This window comes from Mustelus asterias, chromosome 26, assembly GCF_964213995.1.
Source record: "Mustelus asterias chromosome 26, sMusAst1.hap1.1, whole genome shotgun sequence".
In the NCBI taxonomy this organism is placed as follows: domain Eukaryota; kingdom Metazoa; phylum Chordata; class Chondrichthyes; order Carcharhiniformes; family Triakidae; genus Mustelus; species Mustelus asterias.
The window spans coordinates 9686642-9712702 of NC_135826.1; the positions used below are offsets into that span (position 1 = coordinate 9686642).

At 44.5% G+C, this 26061-nt stretch overlaps 1 protein-coding gene across 1 annotated transcript in view; it reads right to left on the reverse strand.

The window, feature by feature from the left end:
• Positions 1-13271: 13271 nt before the first annotated feature.
• The window catches only part of fsd1 (fibronectin type III and SPRY domain containing 1), a 60751-nt gene continuing 47961 nt past the window's right edge, over positions 13272-26061 (reverse strand). Inside the window, exons 10-13 of the mRNA XM_078198755.1 lie at positions 25893-25975; positions 24736-24987; positions 17487-17575; positions 13272-13389 (exon numbers count right to left, since the gene is read on the reverse strand). Coding sequence (XP_078054881.1) covers positions 13279-13389; positions 17487-17575; positions 24736-24987; positions 25893-25975 — 535 coding nt within the window. The 3' untranslated portion in view covers positions 13272-13278. The remainder of the gene's footprint in view (positions 13390-17486; positions 17576-24735; positions 24988-25892; positions 25976-26061) is intronic.

Here is a 26061-nt window from a genome sequence, read left to right on the forward strand (position 1 = left end):
TGGGGGGAGTTGCGGGGGGGGGGGGGGGGGGGTCGGCGTTTGGGGGGGATGGGGGGGTAGGAGGGGATGGTGGGGGAGTCATCTGTAGAGAGCAATAGAAGAGCAAATATCTCTGTATATATTGATGGATTGCACTATTTTCTTATTTCTATATTTAATTGTAACCATTTTGACAATCATAATGAAAATAAAGTTTGGATGAAATTAAAGCTTTTGGTGTTCATAATCTTAATGTCTACATTGAGTGCCAATTGTATCAAGTGAAATAATCTTTGTTCTCAATGTGGTTTTGACCTGATCTTTATCTGTTCTCTATATATGTACCCATAATCACGTCAGTAATTGTCCCACTTGTAATGTGTCCATTATAAAACCCACGGTATATTTCATCTTCTGCTTAAAACTTTACAAAATAAAACTGTAAATATGGTGAATCTCACGAGAACTTGTGCCTCAAGCAGAATCTCACTCAACGGGAGTACAAATCAGAGGAACGGACATGGCCTGGGTTTGGGATGAGTGAATCTGATTTGGAACACTCCAGTCATGAGAATCATTCGGGTGATCCCACCCCACCCTTGCTCCACAGATACATACTGTGGGAGCTACAAGGAAAGTTGTTGAGGGGGTCACTTTTGGGAAGATTTGAGACTTGAAATTATAGAATCCCTACAGTGCAGAAAGAGGCCATTTGGCCCATCGAGCCTGCACCGACAACAATCCCACCCAGGCCCTATCTCTGTAACCCTGTGCATTTACCCTGCTAATCCCCCTGACACTAAGGTGCAATGTAGCATGGCCAATCAACCTAACCCGCATATCTTTGGACTATGGGAGGAAACTGGAGCACCCGGAGGAAACCCACGCAGACACGGAGAGAACGTGCAGACTCCACACAGACAGTGACCCAAGCCGGGAATTGAACCCGGGTCCCTGGCGCTGTGAGGCTACAGTGCTAACCACTGTGCCATCGTACTGCCCGTTTGACTGATTTGTGATAGGAAAGGGACAAGGGAGTCAAGTTTATGGGGGGGCAGATGCAAAATGGAACTGAAGCACAACAAGAGCAGCCATGATCTGAGAGCATGTTCGAAGGGCTGAATGGCCTACTCCTGTTCCAAGTCCTATGTTCCTAAAACCAGGTTGTTTCGTTTCTTCTCATAACCCAAAAGCTGATATCCTTCTAGTTTCACTTCTTTATCCCCTCCATTGGCCTTGATGTAATTCCCAAAGTGAGGAACCTAAAATTGGGTACTATTCTAACTCTGGAATAACTAATGATCTGTAAATTTGGGGTGGCACAGTGATTAGCACTGCTGTCTCACAGTGCCAGGGACCCGGGTTCAATTCCAGCCTTGGGCGACTGTCTTTGTGGAGTTTTCCCCATGCCTGCGTGGGTTTCTTCCGGGTGCTCTGGTTTCCTCCCACACTCCCAAAGATGTGTGGGTTAGGTTGATTAGCTATGCTAAATTGCCCTGTAGTGTCAGGGGGATTAGCACGGTGAATATGTGGGGTTACAGGGATAGTTGTTGGTGCAGTCTCGATGGGCTCAATGGCCTCCTTCCGATTTCTGCGAAAGCTGCAAAGCAGGCTGGGAGAATCACCCCCGATGTGTCCGTAAGTAAGTACTTATCCTTAAATGGCCACATCCTTTTAAGTTGGAGCTGCCTTCCAGACAGGCTTTCGATATTCTCTGTTCAGCACAATGCCAAAATTGTGGTAGGAACTTATGGCAATTATTTAAATGAATTGAGATACGCCACAACCGCTCCCCAGTGTGGAACAGTTGTGGCCAGTCACTTCAGTATGTGTTTGGGCTGCCAAAATACCATTTCCGGTTCCCCTTGTGGTTGCAAAATCAGCCTAATGAAGTCCAGAATACAGAGGGGGGGACGATTCTGAACCCGCACTTCCGGTCCATGGGAATGGCGGCGCACGCTCAACATCTGGAGGGACTCAGAAATCCTGATTCGCGCCAGTGGGTTTCCGAGTTCCGATCTTCTCGGCTCCTTGCTGGCAGAGTAGCAGGAAACATGCCACGGGGCCTCAGGAAGCTCAATTGAAAACATGAGCATGTGATTAGTGTGCACTCTCTTCAGGACTACCCCTCCTCACAGGGGCGGCACGGTGGCTGACGCGCGTTATCAAACACGAGGCAAGATGCTCGGGAAATAAAAGGCTTTTATTTACTGTAATGAAGCAGCCAATAATTATATACACTATCCCAGACTGAAGGGGTCCCAGCCAGAGCAGGGACTTTTATATCTCTCCCAGGAGGCGGAGCCCGACTGGGATGTACCACAACACTACAGTACAAAGGTGTAACAACCCCACCCTAACCCCAACAGCAACAAGTAGCACAACCCAACAGTAACATATGTACATCCTTGTAGTACTGGCCAGACCCTGGCTCAGTACTATCCAGTGGGAACCAACGATGGTTCACCACAGTGGCACAGTGGTTAGCACTGCTGCCTCACAGCTCCAGGGACCCGGGTTCGATTCCTGGCTTGGGTGACTGTCTGTGTGGAGTTTGCACATTCTCCCCGTGTCTGCGTGGATTTCCTCTGGATGCTCCGGTTTCCTCCCACAGTGTGAAAGACGTGCTGGTTAGGTACATTGACCCAAACAGGCGCTGGAGTGTGGCGACTAGGGGGAATTTCACAGTAACTTCATTGCAGTGTTAATGTAAGCCTTACTTGGGACTAATAAATAAAAACTTTTTAAAAAACTTTAAACTTATTCAGCAGCTGCCAGCATGACGTGGCGCTGGCGCCATTGACAACAGCTCGACATAGGATTCCAAAGGGAATTTTGTAGGTGAGCACTCAGGCAGTCAGCAGTCCCCAGGGTGTTCATTGCTTGGGGGGGGCACTGGAGAAGACTTGAGGGAGACAGATAAGTGCAACTTTACAAGGTGGCCGAGTGGTTAAGGCGATGGGCTGCTAATCCATTGTGTTCGAATCCCATCCTCGTCGGTGATGCATTAGCTCTGACCCCGAAATGATGGCTCGTTTCCTGTTTACCTGAAGGAGGCCAGGGCTGCAGCTACCAAAGTCACCAAATTGGAGAGAGGGATTGGGGGGTGGTCACTTGCCTTACCTTCCTATCATGTCAGGGTGCCCCTTGCTTTAAAGGGGTTGTGGAGGCTGGGATGCAGACAGCACTTCCCGTGTCCTCCTTCCTGGGTTCCTGTCCATATCACAGCTGAAGAAGTGCACTTCCTTCGTGGGAGCTGGCCAGAGGGTGGGAGGGCTGGAAAACAAGAGGCTCAGCACCCGGGGGAGCGACTGTGAGTTACCCAGGTGGCGTCCCTTTGAGTGGCTGGGTTGTCAGGGCAGGGTGGGGGGGATTAAGGAATGGGCTGTATCTCCCCTCACGTGGGCTGAAGGGCCTCGCACTCGGGGGAGGATGACTGCAGTGTGATTGGAAGCCACACTCAGGCAGCAGTGTGAGGACAAAGGGGAGAGGCTGCCGGCAGTTCCAAACCCATTGTCAGGGGGACTTGTGTGTGATAGGCGATCTCAATGGGTCATGGAAGGCTGGCTCAGCTCTGCACCTCCTGTGAGCTGGGAGAAACAGGGCGCCCTGTAGGAATGCGCTGTTCATGCTCATTGCTGGTCTCGCACCATTCAGCTGTGCCTCGTCCGCCACAAGAGGAAGACACTGGGCTGCACAGCCACCCCGGCCTCCCCTCACTAGCGGTTATGCTAGTAAATGCTGTGCAGCCAAACAGCCCAGCCACTTAGAGGAGGCCACCTTTGAACCCTTTGCAAGCTGATGTCCCAGGCTGTGAGCTGACATTCCCGGAAAGGCTGCAACATCACACAGATAATGCTGATGTGAACGCTTATGCAAGACGTGATGGTGATGTCTATCATCAAGCACCCCAATCAAGGTCATGACGGCTGGAGGGAGAGGCTGGGCCTGTCGCTGTTCTGGGAGCAGTTCCACAGATGCATTGTACCGGCCGAGGATATTCCAACGTCTGTCATCATACCTGCAGATATCAGAGATTCAATAGAAGGCTACAACTGTCCCGGGAGATAGTGGACCACCTCTGCTAGACCTGCGAAAGCTGGCACCACACGGAATGGGAGAACACCTACTGCCTGTGGCCCTTAACCTCACAGTGCTCTGAATTTCTATGTGAGTGGCTCATTCCATTGCGGCACAGACGATCTGTGTGACATCTCCCAGTACACACACATGTATCCGGGAGGTTACAGATGCCTTTTATGTGAGGGCTCACATGTACATCAACGTGGACTGGGACATGCCAAATTTCCTTAGCCTCCTGAGAAAATAGAGGCGTTGAGACACAGACAAGGAAGGGGCACTTGGCACATCATAGCATTAAAGGCCAAATAGCAAAGAAAATGCTGGGGAAACTCAGCAGGTTTGACAGCATCTGTGGAGAGAGAATAGACTCAATGTTTTGAGTCTGGATGATCCTTTGACAGAGCTGACAAAGGGTCATCCAGATTCGAAACATTGGCTTTATTCTCTCTCCACAGATGCTGTCAGACCTGCTGGGTTTCTGCAGCATTTTCTGCGTTAGTTTCAGATCCCAGCATCCGCAATATTTTGCCTTTATCATAGCATACAAGACTATGGGCCAAGTGCTGGTAAATGGGATTAGGTGGGAGGCCAGGTGTTTCTCAGGTGTCGATGCAGACTCAATGGGCTGGAGGGCACTGCATGATTCTGTGATCTGCAGTAGTTTGCTTTTATCTTGATGTAAACCTGCCGCCTTGGGCTAGAATTCTCCTACTTGGGTTCCGATCAAAGCCATAATGAATAAGATAGTCCTATCTGGACAAGGAACAAGGTGCCTGCCAGTGCTAATTGGCAATGTGGTGATCAGGAGGAAAGGGGAATAAAGTTATCCAACAACCATTGGCATCTGTTAAATGATCCCAACAAAGGTCGGAAGCGAATCTACACAGTGCTGGTCATCTACTGTAAAGGCGGCAATCTCCAGAAAGGAAGGAAAGAGAAAGGAAATTGTGAATGAAAAAATGGTCAAGGTAGAATTCTCCGGAATATTTTATGGCAGGGAAATTCGGATAAAGGTCACGCTTTGTGAAATGTAATGGACTGAGACAGCATTTGTCCTGCTGGTGGGAAAATTGCCTTTTTCTGAAGCACAACAGCAGGTGGTTCAACACTTGGCAAAGAAATGTGTTTGTGAATTGACTGTTAAATTGTACAGTTGTTAATGATATTGCACTCCCCTCTAAAAACTAAATTACACAGGAGGACAGCCAGCCAGGCTCCATCTGAAGAGATTTAATATAGACTGACAATATGATTGGTAATTGGAAGGACTTGGCAAAGAGTCAGACCACTCCAGCTCCATCCGACTTTTTGAGCACCCTATTTATCTTGCTTTATGTGTTCTATTTGTGTTTTGACATCAAGTAATTGGAAAATGACTAATAACATTTCCATAACAGTGTAGAAGGTCCCATTAAGGGCTTGGTTCATTAGCAGCCAAGAGCAAATGTTGCTTTCTCAGACCGCTTGCTGCAAGCAGACTAAAGACAAATGTGGGCTTACGGCCCTGGCAACAGGTCCACAGCAGGCACCATTTCTCTGGCCCAACACTCAACTCTGGAACACCTAGATAACAAGGACATGGCACAGTGGTTAGCACTGCTACCTCACAGCTCCAGGGGCCTGGGTTCGATTACCGGCTTGGGTCACTGCCTGTGTGGAGTTTGCACATTCTCCCTGCGTCTGCGTGGGTTTCCTCCGGGCACTCCAGTTTCCTCCCACAGTCCAAAGATGTGCTGGTTAGGTGCATTGGCTATGCTAAATTGCCCCTTAGTGTCCTGGGATGCGTAGGTTAGAGGAATTAGGAGGGTTATGGGGATAGGGCCTAGGTAGGATTGCTGTCGGTGCAGGCTCGATGGGCCGAATGGCCTCCTTCTGCACTGTAGGGATTGTAAGATTCTACAACAGTTATGTCAGACTATATTTATTGACTGTAGCGCAGCCTTCAACACCATTATCCCAACTAAACTCATCTCCAAACTCTGTGGCCTAGGCTCGGCTCCTCCACTTGTGACTGGATCCTAGACTTCCAAACCCACAGACCGCAATCAGTAAGGATAGGCAATGACACCTCCGCCATGATCATCCTCAATACTTGTGTCCCCAGCTTGCTATGAGTGGGCTAAAGACAAAGGTGGGCCTAACGCCCTGACAACAATGACAACATGGTGCTCAAGCTCTTCTATGATTGGTGGGCTTCATGTTGGGTTAGGATACAGTGATGACTGTTCCAGCCATGGCTGGAACTAATACCTGAGCTCCAAGCCAGTGGGGTGTTTAGGGTGACAGTGAAGAAGGCATAGCGGTGGACCAGACCTTGTTTGTCAAGCGAGTCCTTTTTGAATGCTGGATTTCAAGCTGTAGACCTTTTCCTCCTTCAGTATTTCCTCAGTGGTGGATACTTCGATCTGACTTTTAAAAACTTCACAGGACACGTGAGTCTCTTAAACGTATTCAAGGAGAGAGGAAACCAGGCGCAGCAGGTCCTCACCATGGAATAGCCCATCACAATAGAACCACGTAGCCCGATTGTAGATGCACTCCTGTTTTTCGTCAGGTGACATGGAAAGGCCAAGGATTCTTTTGGATTTGAACCAACAAATGACAGGTCAAGGTGATCTTGAAGGTGGATGCCGATGGAGCTCTCCTCCAGCCTCACCATTGAAAGAAGTCAAGGCTACCTGGTGTATGGAGAAGGTCCAGAGTTTGGGACAACCAAGACAAACCTGGATGGCACGGTGGCACAGTGGTTAGCACTGCTGATTCTCAGTGCCAGGGACCCAGGTTCAATTCGGCCTTGGGTGACTGTGTGGAGTTTACACATTCTCCCCGTGCCTGCGTGGGTTGTTTTATCATTCCACCTGTCCAGTCTTAATCATCAGCAAAGTGTCATCGATAGTGCTAACAAGTGGCATTTACTCACCAATAACCTACTCATTGGTGCTCGATTTTGGTTCCACCAGGGCGAATTGGCTCCAGACCTCATAACGGCATTGGTCCAAACAAGGACAAAAGAGCCGAATTTCAGAGGCAAGGGTCTTTGCTCTTGACATCAAAGCAGCTTTTGACCAAGTGTGGCAACAAGGACATTTAGTAAAAGGGAAGGAGGATGTGACAGAGAAGGGAGCAGTGTGAATCTTGGCAGAGGCTGCAAAGTGGGGTGACACTGCACACATTTGCACCATAGAGGAATGGGAATGTAGAACATGTCTCATCATACTTTCCAGCCTTAAGTTGGTTAAATGACTTTCTTCATTATAATATTTAGGCAGCAGCAGTGATTATATTTTCTGATGGAAAACCCATGATGGGCCATCTGTTCCACATCAGCAACCAGTTGGATAACTATTACAGTTGGCACTAACCTGACTGCTCAATGATATTTTCTCCAAATAGAACTAGCACTGCCAACCACTTCCTGCCTCACAATCAGAACCCTAGCGGCCTACCTTTAAAACCTGACTGAGTCGCCCGACCTATGCTGAGCCCGCCTTCACCTCAACACTACTTGCGGAGTTGTCAGACCCATCTCCATTTCGAACAAAGAACAAAGAAAAGTACAGCCCAGGAACAGGCCCTTTGGCCCTCCAAGCCTGTGCTGACCATTATGCCCCAACTAAACTAAAAAAAACCTTTGGCTCTTACTCAGTCCATATCTATTTCCTCCCGATTCATGTACCCATCCAGATGCCTCTTAAATGTTGCTAATGTGCCTGCTTCCACCACCTCCTCTGGCAGCGTGTTCCAGGCACTCACCACTCTCTGCGTGAAAAACCTCCCCCCGCACACCTCCCTTAAACTTTCCCCCTCTCACCTTGAACCTGCACCCCCTTGTAATTGACCCTTTCACCCTGGGGAAAAAGCCTCTGACTATCCACCCTGTCTATGCCTCTCATGATTTTGTAGATCTCTATCATGTCTCCCCTCAGCCTCCGTCTTTCCAGTGAAAACAATCCTAGTTTATTCAATCTCTTCTCATAGCTAACACCCTCGAGACCAGGCACCACCATGGTGAACCTTATTTGCTCTCTCTCCAAAGCTTCCATGCCCTTCTGGTAGTGTGGCGACCAGGACTGCACGCAATATTCCAAATGCGGCCTAACCAAGGTTGTATATAGCTGCAACATGAGTTGCCAACTCTTGTACTCAATGCCCCGGCCGCTGCATCTGCCTGAAGTGAAAACTGAAATAGCCGGACCACTTTCTTCCGAGCCAGGTTTGCAAAGTTGGGAATTTCCCCTTTCTCTCAATGTGAGATTCGGCCTTTACTCTCCAGTGCTGCTGAGCTATACACATGGAAGATTTCAGTCCAAACCAGATATTGAGAAGTGTTTGCTATGGCTTTTACAGAACAGATCAACACACATCAAAGAAGTGGCACTACTGGCTCACAGCGCCAGGGACCTGAGTTCAAATCGGCCTTGGGTCAGTGTGTGTGTGTGGAGTTTGCACGTCCTCTCTGGGTCTGTGTGGGCTTCCTCGGAGTCCTCCGGTTTCCTCCCACAGTCCAAAGGTGTGTAGGTTAGGTTGATTGGCTATGCTAAATTGTCCCTTAGTGTCAGGGGGGGATTAGCAGGGTAAATATTGGGGTTATGGGAATAGGGTCTGGGTGGGATTGTGGTTGGTGCAGACTCGATGGGTTGAATGGCCTCCTTCTGCACAGTAGAGATTCTACAAAGTTAGACATTAATCATTTTGGGACAATGGCACCTTAAAATCGGCTGGTTTAATCCAGCCTTAGTGAGAATCAGGTTAGCTTCACCCTTGCCGAAACTAAAATGGTTAGAAGACAGAGGACACAATGGTGACTCCCACGGCAATTAAAAAAAAATCTTTCATGGGATGTTGGCCTTGCCGGCTGTGTCAGCAATTATTACCCATCCCTAATTGCCCTTAAGGAGACATTTAAGATTCAACCACATTGCTGTGGATCTGGAATTACAAGGACGGCAGATTTCCTTCCCCGAGGACGGTTAGGTGCATTGGCTATGCTAAGTTCTCCCTTACTGTACCCAGACAGGCACTGGAGTGTGGCAACTAGGGGATTTTCATAGTAACTTCATTGAAATGTTAATTAAGCCTACGCGGTGGCACAGTGGCTAGCACTGCTGCCTCTCAGCACCAGGGGCCACCGGCTTGGCTCACTGTGTGGAGTTTGCACATTCTCCCCGTGTCTGTGTGGGTTTCCTCCAGGTGCTCCGGTTTCTTCCCACAGTCCAAAGATGTGCTGGTTAGGTGAATTGGCCAACCTAAATTCTCCCTCAGTGCACCCGAACAGGTGCCGGAGTGTGGCGACTAGAGGATTTTCACAGTAACTTCATTGCTGTGTTAATGTAAGACTACTTTTAACTAATAAATAAACTAATAATACTTGTGATACTATTTAACCATCTTTAATCTAGTGAACCAGATGGGTTCTTACGACAATCGACAATGATTTCATGGTCATCATTAGACCTTTAATTCCAGATTTTGATTGAATTTCAAATTTTGAAGTTCAAATTTCACCATCTGCCATGGTGGGATTCAAACCCAGACCCTCAGAGCATTACACTGGGTTTCTGGATTATTAATCCAGTGAAAATACCATTACGCCACTGCCTCCTCTCACTTCCTGGTGCATTTACAATTTGTTAAGCATCTACTGTTTGCATTCATATCAGTTACTGTATCGCAATTCAAATAGCTTTTGTAGAAAGATGGCCAATTGTGCTTTAGAAGAGTAAGCTCAAAACAACAGAAGTGAAATTGCAATGTGTTGCCAATAATGTCTCCCTTTGCCATGAATCCCCACTCCTTTCAGTTTAAACAATAACCTCCCTCGTAGAGACAAAGCGTATTGATTTTTATGGGAACAAATGGCGTTGGACCAAAGAAACACAGAAGTATCGTTTCACATCATCTCTGCAAGAACAATCCGGAATCCAACCCCATCACCGGGTATGACTGAATGCAAACTTCAGAGTTTAAGAGGGACTTCAAAGGAGTTAAGACCTTCTCTTATCCGCATGTTGCCCGTTGGAAGCAACATCCACAGAGTGATGTTTTCACATGTACATTGACGACACTCAGTTTTACCTCACCACCATCTCTTTGGACTCCTCCACTGTGGCTAATTAACTGACATCTAGTGCTGCATTAGCAGAATTTCTGCTCAATTAAACATTAGTAAATCTTTATTTTCAGTCACCTCAAACTGCACTCTCTGCCCCTCTCTCTGGTAACTGACTGACACTCAACCAGCCTATTTGCAACCTGTGGTCATATTTGATCCCGGGGATGGGTTTCTAACCACCTATCGGTACCATTTCTACAACATCACTATTTTTCCACCTCAAGAACATTGTCCTGCTCTACTCCGACCTTGCACGTGGGCTTCAGCAGTAGATCCATGTCTTTCTTTACCTTTAGACTTCACTATTTCAACACAGTCCTGTCCAGTCTCCCAAATACTGCTCTTCAGAAACCTGAGGTCATTTAAAGCTCTGCTGACCATGCTCCAACTTGTACAAAGTGTCATTTGTCCATCTCCCTGGGCTTTCTGACCTACATTAGCTCCTGGTTATGCAATGCTGAGATTACAAGAGCTGACATTTTCTTTTGCATGTTGAGGCACCATAGCAAAGCCAACCATGGAATCCCTACAGTGCAGAATGGGGCCATTCAGCCTGCACCAACAACAATCCCACCTAGGCCCTATCCTTGTAATCCCATGTCCTGCTAATCCCTTTGACACTAAGGGGCAATTTACCATGGCCAATCCACCTAACCCACACATCTTTGGACACTAAGGGGCAATTTACTATGGCCAATCCACCTAACCTGAATATCTTTGGACTGTGGGAGGAAACTGGAGCAGCCGATGGAGAATGTGCAAACTCCACACAGACAGTGACCCAAGGCCGGGATTGAACCTGGGTCCTTGGCGCTGAGAGGCAGCAGCGCTAACCACTGTGCTGCCAAATGTAAGTCCTAGCTGACACAAGGTAACTAGAAGTTGAAACCAGGATCATTCACGCAAATAGCTGTGAGCTGTTGGTTTTTGAAAACGTGCATAGGTATGACACAGATACAAAACACAGTAGAGCTGGTGCAATTAATTTTTAATACAATATTAAACATTAACGTGAGATGCCAATTTTTATGTACATTCTATGGAAGTCAAAGCCAATGTATTACTAAGGAAATTTCAAAAAGAATTTTACAAGTAAAAATAAATACTGCATTTAGGACCAGTCACAAAAAACTCCACAGCCCAGATTCCATTTCTAAAAGATTTAAACATGTAAACTTCATCCAGTAGAATACTTTCACTGTCATCACAATCCTCAAAGAGTATAAAAGAGAGTCATCTGTCCAGCCGTCGGCATTTCTCAGTTGCCCCCCGGTTAAGGCATTTACTATTATTGTTCAAGATGCCGCGAAATGGCTCTTCCTAACACTTCCTTCCTGTTCAAATCAAACTCTTCTTTCTGCAGACTCAGTTAAAATATTGAAACAAGCACAAACATCAACATGGTCACATCACTTGACTGTAACTTCAGCCCTCATATCTCACAGTGCAGACTACAAAATATCTGCTCCAAAAGAAAATGCACAGAACACAGATGAGGGGTAACTGAGACATGCCAGTACGTGCATTGAACTCAACAAGATAGACTCCCCTTCAATTTGGCCCCTACTCTGCCACCTATGGAAGTTTGGTATCCAGATGCGCAAGTAGCATGTGCCAAAACTTTCCAAAAAAAGTCGCTACATTCAGCAATAGTGTTTTTTTTTTTGAAAAACTCTATTGTATTAAAGCCTGCATTATTAGATCTCCCCTTCACCACATTCATAGAGACGGATTAGTTAATTAATCAACAGACCCAAAATGGTTTCATACCCATTCCTTGTTTACTAGGATGTCAGAGAAGGCAAGATACGTTAGCCCAGAGAAAGCTTGCAGTTAATGTTTTGCATCAGTGTACAAAGCACAACCCAGCAAGATCCCCCATGCCCCACCCACATATTGTATTATACCTTGGACCAGCTATTTTGTAGAGTTACGTTTTGAAAAGCAGCCAGCAGCCAGAGAGCTTGAAGAGCCTGTGCGGATGATGTAGTCAGTAAGAAACTTTTGCAAACCTTGACTTTACTCACCCCACCCAAATTACAGAAGAGTGAGAACAGGAAGGCAAGGGAGTGGAGTGATTCTCCCCAAGGCCTCACTGTTCTCAGCCAGTTAAAAGTGAGCCTCAGCTAATCACTATTGCCTTTGATGGAAAAATCTGGAACATTCTTAAAACAGGCTATTGACAGAGATGAGAAGCACTCATCTTGTGAGATGGAAATGAGCTTAAGGAGAGCTTGATTAGGTAAGACACTCTGATAGTAATGTCAACAAGAAAGTTCAAGTCTATAACATCTTCCTTTCCCAACTTGGACAACAGCTTAGAAGTAGCCACACAAAGGGATGACATTTCAGCAACTGAAACAGAGAAAAAGGATTGTTTACTTATCCTGAGCATTGTACATAGCTTGTCACACATCATTGGCTGTAGGCAAGCCAATATCCAATTTCATTAAGTGTGTGGATAGAATTGTTCCTTCAAGTCTCTTCCACAGGATTCCCATGACCTATCATTGGCTCAATTATATAACCTGAGCTCCCAGATAGCCATACTCATTTCCATCAATTCAAATGTCCTATGACTCCAACTACAACAGAAAGAAACCTTTACAGGATTGGACGGAGCAATATTGTTTTAGATCCTGACACTGAAGAATTCCTTCCCTCCTTTCTGGGTTTTAAGAAAAATGGGACAAGAGAAAATAACTTTACATCATGAGATGCTTCCGATGATCAGAATACATTAAAATGTTGAGGTACCCTAAAAAGGAAGATTAGGACGATCGTATGAGATTCAAATAGAAATGTTTGCTCATTAATCGACAGTAATGAATACTTGCGTTTTTAAAAGCAAAACATTTCAAAATCAAGACTTTGCATCAATATTAAGCTCTCATCAGAAACAGAAGCTGGATCACAAGTTTCCATTTCTAAAAGAGTGCAAGATTCTGGAATCATCTCAAATTTGAAAAGGCCAACTTTCCGCACTCTGGTGTGTACAGAATTCTGTTTCGGGTCTTCAGGTTCCTTCTCAAGGCAAGTTTCACGGACACAGTCTTTGTTTTGTATAAGCTTGGTGCAGTTGCATGGAAGCTTGGTATCGATTACTAGGTTAGGCTGGCGTTGGAGCTACTGGTCCCACTGTTGCGCTTCTGCAGCGATTTGACCGCACTTGGTACCTGAAGTCCTGTTTGCACAACAAAGCTACCGCACCAGACCTGAGGAAAAGGGAAAAACATGGAGCATCAGCAAGGTTAAACATTGTCGCAGGGTGCTTTGTAGGGTGAAGGGTGGTGTGTTGAGGATAGCTGTGACCACCAAGCAGGAAGTACAGAACAAAACGGTGGAAATGGTCAAAGTATGTTTTCTTTTGTATTATATATTATAAATTTCTTTTTCTCGCAAGATGGTGCTGGAGTGAGGTGACTTCTTGCAAGCTGTGCCCAGCATACCTTCTAATTCTATATTTTACTCTCGTTCGATGCTTCTAAAATTTCATTTCAACTCCTTTAAGCTCTCTAACAATGCTTTAATTCAATCTCTTACAGATTTGGTGATCTTTAGGATCCTGGAGACAATAGTTGATCTTTCTCTACACCCTAGCTATGATTGTAACATTACATTCTGGATTCTCTCATTTCCTTCTCTATGAACGGTATGCTTCGTCTGTATAGCCCGCAAGAAACAGTACTTTTCACTGTATACAAATACATGAGACAAATAATAAATCAACTCAAAGTTTTGAGAGACAGATAAATGAGTTTGGAGAATTTCAGTGTACAAGGTACAAGTGGCAATACAGCCGTTGATTATACAAATTCATTATGAAATTCTTTGAACTGATCCCAGGTTCGTTGAAGAGAAGGAAAAATTTAAGATGAGCCCTACTTCTCCAAAATGCTCCCTCAATACTCAGGTGAAAAGATAGTTAGAATGAATAGCTAGAAAGAAAGTTAACTTCTATGCTCCAGTGCAGCCTGCCAATGATGGAATTCCTATTCAATCAACCCTTTACAATGACAACAATACTGGGTGGGATTTACATTGGACTGAACTTCAGACCACCTGGTGGGTTAAACAGGAGAAAGTTTCTCAAAGACCCTCTTATTGGCTCGCCATCACTCGCGCACTCTCATGCTTTTTTCTTATTTGCTTTTTCTCATTCCACTGTACTTTTTTGTATTAAATGAGGAGTAGGGCACTCTTGTCATTAGCACAATGGGCTGTGAAATTGTAAAGAAGTCTTTGCAATTTGCTGGCAGCATTTGGTTGGGTTGAAGCGTGCTGCTTTCTTTGTCAAGTTTAAAACTAAATGGAAAAACTTGCAGTCAGGAATAATGGTTCAAGCGACCACGGGTGGGATCAATTCTGGCCTTGGGTGACTGTGTGGAGTTTGCACATTCTCTGTGTCTGCATGGGTTTTCTGCCACAGTCCAAAGATGTGTAGGTTAGATAGATTAGCCATGGTAAATGCAAGGGGTTATGGGGATAACGTAGGGTTGTATTCTTTCGGAGAGTCAGTGCAGACTTGATGGGCTGAATGGCCTCCTTCTGCACTGTAGGGATTCTATGGTTCTAATAAAACTGAGGCAGGTGGCAACACAGGTGGAGAAGGTGGTGAAGAAGGCATATGGTATGCTTGCCTTTATAGGACGGGGTGTAGAGTATAAAAGCTGGAGTCTGATGATGCAGCTGTATAGAACGCTGGTTAGGCCACATTTGGAGTACTGCATCCAGTTCTGGTCACCGCACTACCAGAAGGACGTGGAGGCGTTAGAGAGAGTGCAGAGAAGGTTTACCAGGATGTTGCCTGGTATGGAGGGTCTTAGCTATGAGGAGAGATTGGGTAGACTGGGGTTGTTCTCCTTGGAAAGACGGAGAATGAGGGGAGATCTAATAGAGGTGTACAAGATTATGAAGGGTATAGATAGGGTGAACAGTGGGAAGCTTTTTCCCAGGTCGGAGGTGACGATCACGAGAAGTCACGGGCTCAAGGTGAGAGGGGTGAAGTATAACTCAGATATCAGAGGGACGTTTTTTTACACAGAGGGTGGTGGGGGCCTGGAATGCGCTGCCAAGTAGGGTGGTGGAGGCAGGCACGCTGACATCATTTAAGACTTACCTGGATAGTCACATGAGCAGCCTGGGAATGGAGGGATACAAACGATTGGTCTAGTTGGACCAAGGAGCGGCACAGGCTTGGAGGGCCGAAGGGCCTGTTTCCTGTGCTGTACTGTTCTTTGTTCTTTTGTTCTTTGAGACCATTACTGACCAGGCAAAAGGTGATGGAGCCAAGGTTGTAAACGTACTGGAATATTCCTTGGGTTATTCAGCCTTGCCAAAAAAAAATCTTTTGTTCACTGTTGCTAAAGATTTTCTCCCCCTTTGTAATGCCTTTTTCCCTATTTTTAAAAAAATTCTAGTTTTGTCTTTAATATATTTTTCTGGGAGGAATTCAAATCTTTTATGTTTTGAAAAAGTAATTTTGAGAAAATGTTGACATATTTTCAACAACTTCACAGGCCATGTAACCTGGTCTCTTTGCAAAATTGATATTTATGTATACACCAAATTAAATCTGCAATGTATAACTTGCCGAGGAAACACTGTGCCATTAAAATGTTTTAAGCTGAAATGTTAACACTGCTTAAGCAATTGTAGTTTTAAATGTGGTTGAGGCTGATCACAAGAGGATGCGTCTGAAGAGAAAAGTTCACCCCAAAGTGGATATCTGTAGTTTGCAGATGCAGTGGTTAGCAAACCGAATAAGGCACAATGCTGAGAACTGTATTCTCTTTCGGAAAAATAACTCTCCACATTTTTGAACTTTGTAGTATCCAGATCTCTTTCTGGCCAATGTCAAATAGGAAGGAATGGTCAACATGAAAGTAGTGCCTTAATTATGTGTCTCAGGGGGAGAGAGATAATCCAGAGAATTATGTGGATTTGCTGGCACAGCAGTTAGCACTGCTGCCTCACAACGCCAGGGTTCAATTCCCGGCTTGGGTCACTGTCTGTGTAGAGCCTGCACACTCTCCCCACATCTGCGTGGGTTTCCTCCAGGTGTTCCAGTTTCCTCCCACAGTTTGAAAGCCGTGCTGGTTAGGTGCATTGCTAAATTCTCCCTCAGTGATTCCGAACAGGCGCCGGAGTGTGGCGACTAGAGGATTTTGACATCAACCTCATTGCAGTGTTAATGTAAGCCTACTTGTAACACTAATAAATAAACTTTGAACCTGTGTTTTATATTTTGCTGACGGGTCTGGATGTAGGCAAGACTGGTGAGGGGGGTTGGTTTTGTACCCAGTGAAATGCAGTAGCTGGGTCCACTTCCCTTTTGGGAATGATTCTGCCCTATTCATGCTGAATGTTGTAATATGCCTTTAAAAGGATAGCAGCATATCATCGTGAGAAGGGAAGTGCGTCACGTGATCCAGTCTCAGTTTCACTCTAGCCTGTGAGCAGAGTAAATGGCACACAGCTCTGCTGCTGTCTTCAAGTTTTCCATCCATGTGCGTATGTTCTTATGTGCCTAGTCTAAATAAATAAACCCACAATGTATTTATTATTCCCTTATGATTGGTACCTTTATATCATTATAAAAACACAACACCCCAGCCAATAGCAGACTCAGTCATGGGTTCCAACCAATGTTTCCTTTAAAAAAAAATTTGCGTAGCCAATTTTTACAGTGTACAGATCCTTTTAAATTCTTTTGCTCGGCCATTAGACTGAAATGGAACAAGGGCTGCAGAATAATTTCCAGACTACTTTCTGGCTAAGCATGTGGCAGCATAGTGGGAACATTGTTTTAAGTTTTGCATCCAAATGTGAGCAGAGTTCCTCCAAGTGTCAGACAGGAACTCCCAACAGTTTGATACAGTTATCTGCGTGAAAGTCGAATTTCACTGTTCACAGGAGTGAAATCAAAGTATCATCATGTTTGTGGAGAAAAAAAAACTTACTACTCAAACCTTCCCCAATCACTTCTACAACAATCTAATTAATGATGATTAGTACTATTGATGTATTAAGTTGACAATGAGTATTATAGCCCTACAACTTGTACAATGCGTATTATAATTCTATAACTTGTATAATGCTTGTGCATTATAGGGGTTAATACATTATGCTGGAAAAAGGTATGCAATAAGCAACCTCTGAGCTCAACAAATCTGAAACCATCTGACTACGCAGGAAGTACACAGAGCAATGAGCCAGTAATATGTTAATACACTTGGTCACCTTTCCATTTTAACTCAATCAGACAATATTCGTAGGGAGCATGCAGATCGAAGAACGAATACACACTCACCATGAAGGCAGGAAGGACCGGCTGTGTGAACTTTGTCCTAAATGAATGAATCAGCTGCTTAGTTTTGGCATTGTAGAATGACAGGTGACCTAAAACAACAAGGAAAAGTTTGACTAATTGCCTCAATTAAAATGACCATCTTTCCCAATTCAAACCACCGCTGATCTCACTACTGTGGAGAATAGAGTAAGAGTTTTAACAACACCAGGTTAAAGTCCAAAAGGTTTATTTGGTGGCAAATGCCATTAGCTTTTGGAGCGCTGCTCCTTCGTCAGATGGAGTGGAAATCTGAGAGAATAGAGCCAACATCTTGAGTCAGGATGACCCTTTGTCAGAACTGAAGACGAGGAAAACCGGACAAGGTTTATACTGTGTGTGTGTGTGTGTGTGTGGAGGGGGGTGGGGGGGCGGGGTGGTGGGTTGCGGTCATTGATCGGAATGGCTTAGACAAAACGACAAAGGATGATATATTAGGAATGTGAAGGATGATATCATAGGAATGGTTTGACACAAGATGGAAAGCTAGATTTTCGAAGTGGAAAACACCTTTGGTCTGTCTGCAAGCAGGACCCAGACCTTCCTGTCGTTTGCCATTTCAACACACCATCCTGCTCTCCTGTCCACATGTCCGTCCTTGGCCTTTTGCAATGTTCTAGTGAAGCCCAACGCAAACTGGAGGAACAGCACCTCATAGAATCCCTACAGTGCAGAAAGAGGCCATTCAGCCCATCAAGTCTGCACCGACCACAATCCCACCCAGGCCCTATCCCCGTAACCCCACATATTTACTCTGCTAATCCCCTGACACTGGGGTCAATTTAGCACAGCCAATCAACCTAACCCGCACATCTTTGGTGTGGGAGGAAACTGGAGCACCCGGAGGAAACCCATGCAGACACGGGGAGAATGTGCAAACTCCACACAGGCAGTGATCCGAGGCCAGAATCGAACCCAGGTCCCTGGCGCTGTGGGGCAGCAGTGACAACAACTGTGCCACACTCATCTTCTGATTGGGCACTTTACAACCTTCCAGACTGAATATCAAGTTCAACAATTTCAGAGCATGAACTCTCCCCTCCACTTCCACTCCATCTCCATTTATTTTATTTCATTTTATTCATCCATTTTTGTTATTTTATGTTATTTTTATTTTTCCACTTCTAAAATCTTGCTATTTTGTTTCAAACCCTCACCTCCCCACAAGGGCCATCTGCCGCATTCCTATATTCCTTTGTTCTGCCATTTACACATTCTGCTCTCTTAATGGATGCTCTTAGCACCATTCTTAGCCTTTATCATCACCATTTATATTCCCTTTGTCTATGTCATTCCTATCAATTACAGCTCCCCACCCCTCCCCCTCACACTATAAATCTTGTCCAATATTCCTCGTCTTCAGCTCTGATGAAGAGTCATCCAGACTCAAAACATTAGCTCTGTTCTCTCTCCACGGATACTGTCAGACCCGCTGAGATTTTTCATTTTTGTTTCAGATTCCAGCATCTGCAGTATTTTACTTTTTGTTGATCTCACTCCCTTTGATATGATCACTGAGAAATGTAGAGGAACAGGATATAATAATCATCAGTGTAGTACCTCATACATCTCCACGATGACCTGCTCAACCCATTCACTATTCTATTCCGGTGCCCCACACGGTGCACCATTCCTAAACAAAACCTGCCAGCAGATACCTTCTGGATCAAGGAATGGGAGACATGGGAAGTCATTAACAAGTTCCTTGTGATGATGTGGAGATGCCGGTGTTGGATTGGGGTAGGCATAGTAAGTAGTCTCACAACACCAGCAGTGCTAACCACTGTGCACTCACCTGATGAAGGAGCAGAACACTGAAAGCTCGTGCTACCAAATAAACCTGTTGGACTTTAACCTGGCGTTGTGAGACTACTTAAAGTTCCTTGTGACAAACCCTATTTATCAAATGGCTTCAAACTACCACAGTGAGAGTGGTGTTATGAAGCGGAGGTGGATTCCCCCCTCTGAGAACTAACACCTAACCACTCGAAGAGTACCTCACCTCATAATCTGTAAAAGTGAGTGCAAAGTGGTACGATCCGCTCTTCAGCAACTTTTAGTGGTTAAATCAAAGTAACTCCCTGACACTCCCTCTAAAGTCAACAAAATAACTATTTATTTATTTAACTAACCGTGAATAAGTTAACTAAAGTATTAACAAACTGAATAAAACACGATTCTAATGGACTGCTGTTCAGAGAAATACAATCCCCACTTATTAAACAAAGAAAAATTTGAGTCACTAAATTACAACCAGGTTTTGTCTCTTCTGAAATATTCTGGGCCTTTTCAGTTGATTCTTCTTTGCTGTCTAGCTGAGGCTCTCAGCTAAAAGCTATGAGCCGTGGCAGTTACTCTTTGCTTTTGTCCCACTGCCCTTTTCTTTTATACCTGTGATGACATCAATACCCTCCACAATATGATTGGTCCTAGGTTGCTAAACTGTCAAATTTAAATTTAATAGGTTCTTGGTATCTAAGTGCCCAATTTAAATTGATTGGTTGAATTAAAAAAAAATCTAAACCCTGAAAGGCTGTTGCCTTGGTAACCCTGCTGCTTGGCTTTCCAATGCAGATGTTTCATTTTGGATGTTTCATTTTGGGTACTCTATGTACTTGCATCTTTTAAAAACTTTCTAAGCACAGAAGAAGCACCTTCTTAAAGGGACCATGCAATGCTTTTTCCCTAGAATTTTACAATTTTACAAACATTAATCTACAATTAATCTACTCAACTTCACAACAGTGGCTCTTGCTAAACAGGTTCAGGACAGGCCAAGTTATTGTGAAGTCAACCTCCACCACTCAGTATAAACCCCTAAGGAACTTGTGCAGAGACATACAATGCTGCACATTACTGAGGAGTGTCGCCTCCACAGACTAATCAACTTAAACTCAGCAAAAGGGGCAGCTGTCACTTGGCTTCGGGGATTTACATTTGCTAACTAAATAAAATCATTCCATGGTTTTTCAATCCCACCGTCCAAAGCACCAGCCTTGCCTCCCTGCGATCCCCATCCCCCATCTGACCTCTCAACATGACAAAACAGCCACAAAACTGCATCTCATCATGTTGCTAACCACATTACTCATTTACTGCGCTGATCAAAAGGCACAGGATGCTCTGAAACACATCGCTACGCTATCCAAAATGTTATCTACATCAGCAAGCGTTTGGCTGTACGTCCTTTCCACACCATGCCCAGCTTTAGCTGCCTGGCTGCCACACTATAAAGTGCCACCTAACTGAAAGTAGCCAACACACTTCAGTCACAGCCATGTCAGAGAGCTGAAGCTTCGATTACCAGCAAGTACTTTCATCATCGGCCTTCCAGTTAGTGCTTTTAAAAAAAAATAATCATACAGTTCCTGGAGTTCTTAATGCATCAATGTCTGACTTACACATCTTATCCAAGAGTCAACTAAATGTCAATGAGCTGAGAACATATTCAAAATGGAACACGAGGGAGATTCACTCCCAATCACAGGGAGGAAATAAAAACTACTGTCCTAGTCTAAACCACACAATGTCATTCACATCACAAAAATATTGAAAAGTTTTCATTTGTACAGTGACTAAACATGGCCAGAATACATCTCAAAGCACATCATCTGTGAATAGTTAGTTTTCACGTGCATTTATTATAAAAGCAATTTTCATATAGCAAGGCCCTAAGCTGTGACAGATTTTTGATATGATGGCTGGCCAGTGGAGAACTCTTGGCTATGGAGTGGCTTGGTGGCACAGTGGTTAGCACTGCTGCCTCACAGCGCCAGGGAACTGGGTTCGATTCCCGGCTTGAGTCACTGTCTGCACATTCTCTCCGTGTCTGCGTGGGTTTCCTCCGGGTGCTCTGGTTTCCCTCCACAGTCCAAAGATGTGCAGGCGAGGTGAATTGGTCATGATAAATTCACCCTCAGTGTACCCGAACAGGCGCAGGAGTGTGGCGACCAGGGGATTTTCACAGTAACTTCATTGCAGTGTTAATGAAAGCCTACTTGTGACACTAATAATTAAACTTTAAATTTTTTTACTATAAAATTCCAATTCTTTAAGTGGTGTCAAAGGATACTTTACTTTCACCTTAACAAGCAGAGCAAGGACAACATATTGAGTCAAAACCAACACATTGCTGGGATCGCACTCTTCTGATTCATTCAGGCAGTCTAAAGCCAGTTCTTTTGGAGAACGAGCCTACACCTGGAGCAGTATGGTGGTACAGTAGTTAGCATTGCTGCCTCTCAGCGCCAGGGACCTGGATTTGATTCCTGGCTTGGGTCACTATGTGCGGATTCTGCACGTTCTCCCCGTATCTGCGTGGGTTTCCTCTGGGTGCTCCGGTTTCCTCCCACAGACCGAAAGATGTGCTGGTTAGGTGCATTGACCATGCTAAATTATCCCTCAGTGTACCTGAACAGGCGCCGGAGTGTGGCGACTAAGGGATTTTCACAGTAACTTCATTGCTGTGTTAATGTAAGCCTACTTGTGACACTCATAATTGAACTTCATTGTCTTACGTAGCCTAAGTTAGCATTAAGTGGCAATCTCACTCAGATGCCATACGAGTGTTGTGGGAAATGGAGAAAGATATCACGACTTAGGAGTAGAGTGGTGCCCTCTGAGGTCAGGTTTAGGTATTGGCTGGGCTACAGGAACCATTGCCTAGCTGTGCTAATATCAATGCTATCACAGGTTTCGGAATTGAAATAGTTGCATTCCTCAGCATTGAACTTCCAATTTGATGAGTACACAAAAACAAACTGACCACAAACCATATCTCACTGGCTAGAAAACAATGGGATCAATCTTGTGCCCAACAAAAGCCTAGATTCGTTGGCTAAATGAAGCCAATCGTGGATTCAAAATCAATGCCCAAATTAGGAAAGGTTCATGCTACCAAACAATTTGTGTCAACAGTAGAAGTAGTAATGAGCTAGTATTCAAATCTGAGGTGGTTGCCTTGCGTCTTGTTTGGGACTAGCTAAATTTTCCACAAGTTGAGAGCAATGGTTCACTTCCTTGAACACGGAGGAATTTGCAAGCTCCCTGCACGCAGCATGTAACAGCGGTATCACTACAACACGAACAGCTCCAGACATAATGGATTCGATCACTCAGGGCTGGCGGGGAGAGCCAGGATGTTAATGCCCAGGAGATAAGAGACTGGCTTTAATCCTTCCTGAACATTTCATCTAAGTCACCAGGGACAAGTCATTCGCTTCACAACACTTAAAACAATTAATAAATGAAACAGCGTAAGAGGCAGCCTCGGTTTGCTTTAGATCTAGCAAAACAAAATGAGACCTTCAACTAGACCCTAATTAATGGGACCAAGTTCTGTGAACTCTTCACATGAAGAAAGATTTTCCATTCAGCAGGATTATGCTCTAATACTCAGGAAATGACGTTTCTGATAATGAATACTTGCCGAGTACTTACTAGACTGGAATCTAATCCAGAGAGAGATTAGCCTTGAAATACTTTAAGTACAATTTATTTATGGGTTGAGTCTTTAAACTCTTTTTTTAAAAACCAAATTTAATGCCTTTCAGTGTATTTGCCTTCTCCAAATTATTGCCTGAAGCTAACCTATAAACATAATTGATTCAAGTCACAACGTTGAGAGACTCACTTGACAGAAATAGCAGTCTTTACAATGACCTTTAAAGCACAGATCAATTCTAACGATTTGGAACAGCTTAGCTTGGTTTCATTCTCACTCTCACCTGTGTCGGGTGGTCGGGACTTCAAATCGCATTCCAGGATTTCACCACTCCAGTACTATGGGAATATCGCATTGTCAATAAATTATCTTGGGTGGGACATTAAACTAAGGGTTTGCCTTTGCAAGGATGGGGATGAAAGATCCAGTGGTATGATCTGAAGCGAAGGATTGTGGGATTGCGTGTTCTCCATGAATTATCATCCCTTGAAGAAAACACTAGGGATGGGGTTTTCCAATCCGGTCAGTGGCAGGCATTGCCGAGGGCGGGAGCATAGATCATTCGGCCCCTCTTCAAATTTCCCATTCTGCCTGCGATAATGCCCACTGCTGGTGAGGACACAAAACCCCGGCCTAGTTCAATTGGTTATTTGTCTCACTTGTTTGCAGAACATTAGTAGGGATAAATCGACTACCGCAATGATAGTAACTGCATTATTGTTGCGATGAATAGCATTGAGCCATTGAAGGGGAAGCTGGATAAACCCGAGGGAGAAAGGTACTAAAGAACCTGAGTAAGATCAGAGGAAGAGTGATGGGAGGAGACTTGTGGGGAGCATAAAGAAGGACTCGGACCAGATGGGCTGACTGGCCTGTTTTTGTAGGCTGCACATTCTCTGCGGTAATAATTTGGGATGTTTAGCGATACAATAAAAGGTACTTTACAACCGCAACTGCTTGCCTATGGCTTCTAATTGGGTGATAGGCTGTTGGCTGATTAATATTTAACTTTAAAGGAAAATGGTTAAAATTTAGAAGAAACGCTGACTGAAATGTCAAAGTTATAATACGTTAACAACAGAGAATTGAAGTAACAACTGGAATTCAGTCAAGAGAAGTTTAGTATTAGGACAGTAATAAATAAAACATTACTGTTTGAACTTGTGTTGAAAACAGTAAAGCAAATAAAAAGTTTAACTATGGAGTACATCACCTCAGTTGTCAAGGAGTTAAAAAGTTATTGATTCATTTCTCAAAATTAAAGGTTTCCTCAGGTATTTTCCCCAAGCATTAAGTTTATTTATTAGTGTCACAAGTAGGCTTACATTAACACTGCAATGAAGTTACTGTGAAAATCCCGTAGTCGCCACACTCGGGCACCTGTTCGGGTACACTGAGGGAGAATTTAGCACGGCCAATGCTAATGTGACTCCAAGCTGGGAATCAAACCAGAGTCCCTGATGCTGTGAGGTGTGCATGTTAAAGATAGTCGATGGCCAATGCTATTTGACACGAAAGGTACAAAATTGACCTGTAGCTCTGTAGCTGCTGTGGCCATTCATACGTGGTACATAGCCAAGACTGCTGGAAGTGTGAAAAGAAAAGTAATCAAATTACTGACAACATCAACGTGCTAGGTTACCAGTATTACCCCGAACAAAATTTAATGAATATTGAACAAATTCATTCAAAATTGAAGTCATGGACACAGAGTTGACCATTTCTAGTTTTAACGTAGCTTTGTGGCAAGAGATAAGGAATCCCCCATACCTTCATTGTAATTACAATACACTCCAATTCTCTCAGGTACCAACATGTCCAGGACTTTGGCCTTGTTGTTGTGCTTGGCGGTGAAGCTGACTTGCAGCCAGTTATTGAGGTGGAGACACCAGGAGGCACTGGTCTTGCCCAGTTGGTCAAATTTGCCCATAGTCCTGTAAGCCACACCTACAATGAAAGCCTTGCTGTCCCTTTCGAACGCAACCTCCCAGTAATGCTGTCCACTATCAATCAGAGTATCCCCTGTGGAAAGCAAAAGAGATGGCCCATATGAAATACAGCCCCATTTCCCTTTTCAAAGGGAGAATCCTCAAATCTGTTTTCTATCACAGTACATGTCCACTACAAGCAACGACTGCATTATTTGGCTCTGGAGTGGAGAGTCAGCAATTTAAAATTACTCTCTTTAAAAATGCATTAAAAAGGGATGTGGGTGTCGCTGGCTAGGCCAAAGTTTATTGCCCATCCCGAATTACTATTGAAAAAGGGGTGGTGCAGGCTCAATGAGGCTGAATGGCCTCCTTCTGCACTATAGGGATTCTATGCATTCTATGAAAAGGTACAGGGCAATGCAGAGCAGTGGATGTAGTTTTGTGTTGACCCGAGTGAGAGATAAAGGGTCAAAAGGCCTGTGTTGATGTGTGTGTGTGTGTGTGTGTGTGTGTGTGTGTGTGTGTGTGTGTGTGTGTGTATGTATGTTGTGGGCGTGATCTTACTGCCTATTCGTGCCGCGCTCCCGCTGCAGCGAAGACGGAGAATTTGGCGACAGGCCAAATCTCCGTCCACTGCAATGGGACTGGAAAATCCTGTTGGTAGGAACGGTCAAAAAACTCTAGCCTATGGCTCTTATGCATATGCAGAACTTCTCTAAATGCAAATCGTAAAATTTCAATTATGTTCCCTTGGAATTGCAAGTGAGATGTATTTGCTTTGTCATGTCAAAAGCATCACTCTAATGAAATGTGAAGACGGGGAGTAGTCCAGAGAATAATTTCCCTCTCTGTACTGTACTTAGTGTAATTACATTTACTGGGATATCATCTCCAGTGTTGCGGTTTTTGTAAAGATCCCTTTAGGTCCACAGACCATAAAGTACAAATCAGCAAAAAGGCTCGCTAATGCAAGGCTAGACAGTTTAATGTACCCACCTAGCACAGTGTACGATTCAGCAGTAAATCGATCCCTGCTGCTTCGTCCAGATGGCATTCTCTTTGGTGACTGAATGATGCTCCTTAGTCAAAAATAAAACAGAACTATTATAACCCGAGACAAACCGATCGTCTGCTTGCTTTAAAGGTAACGTTAGAGCTGTTTAAA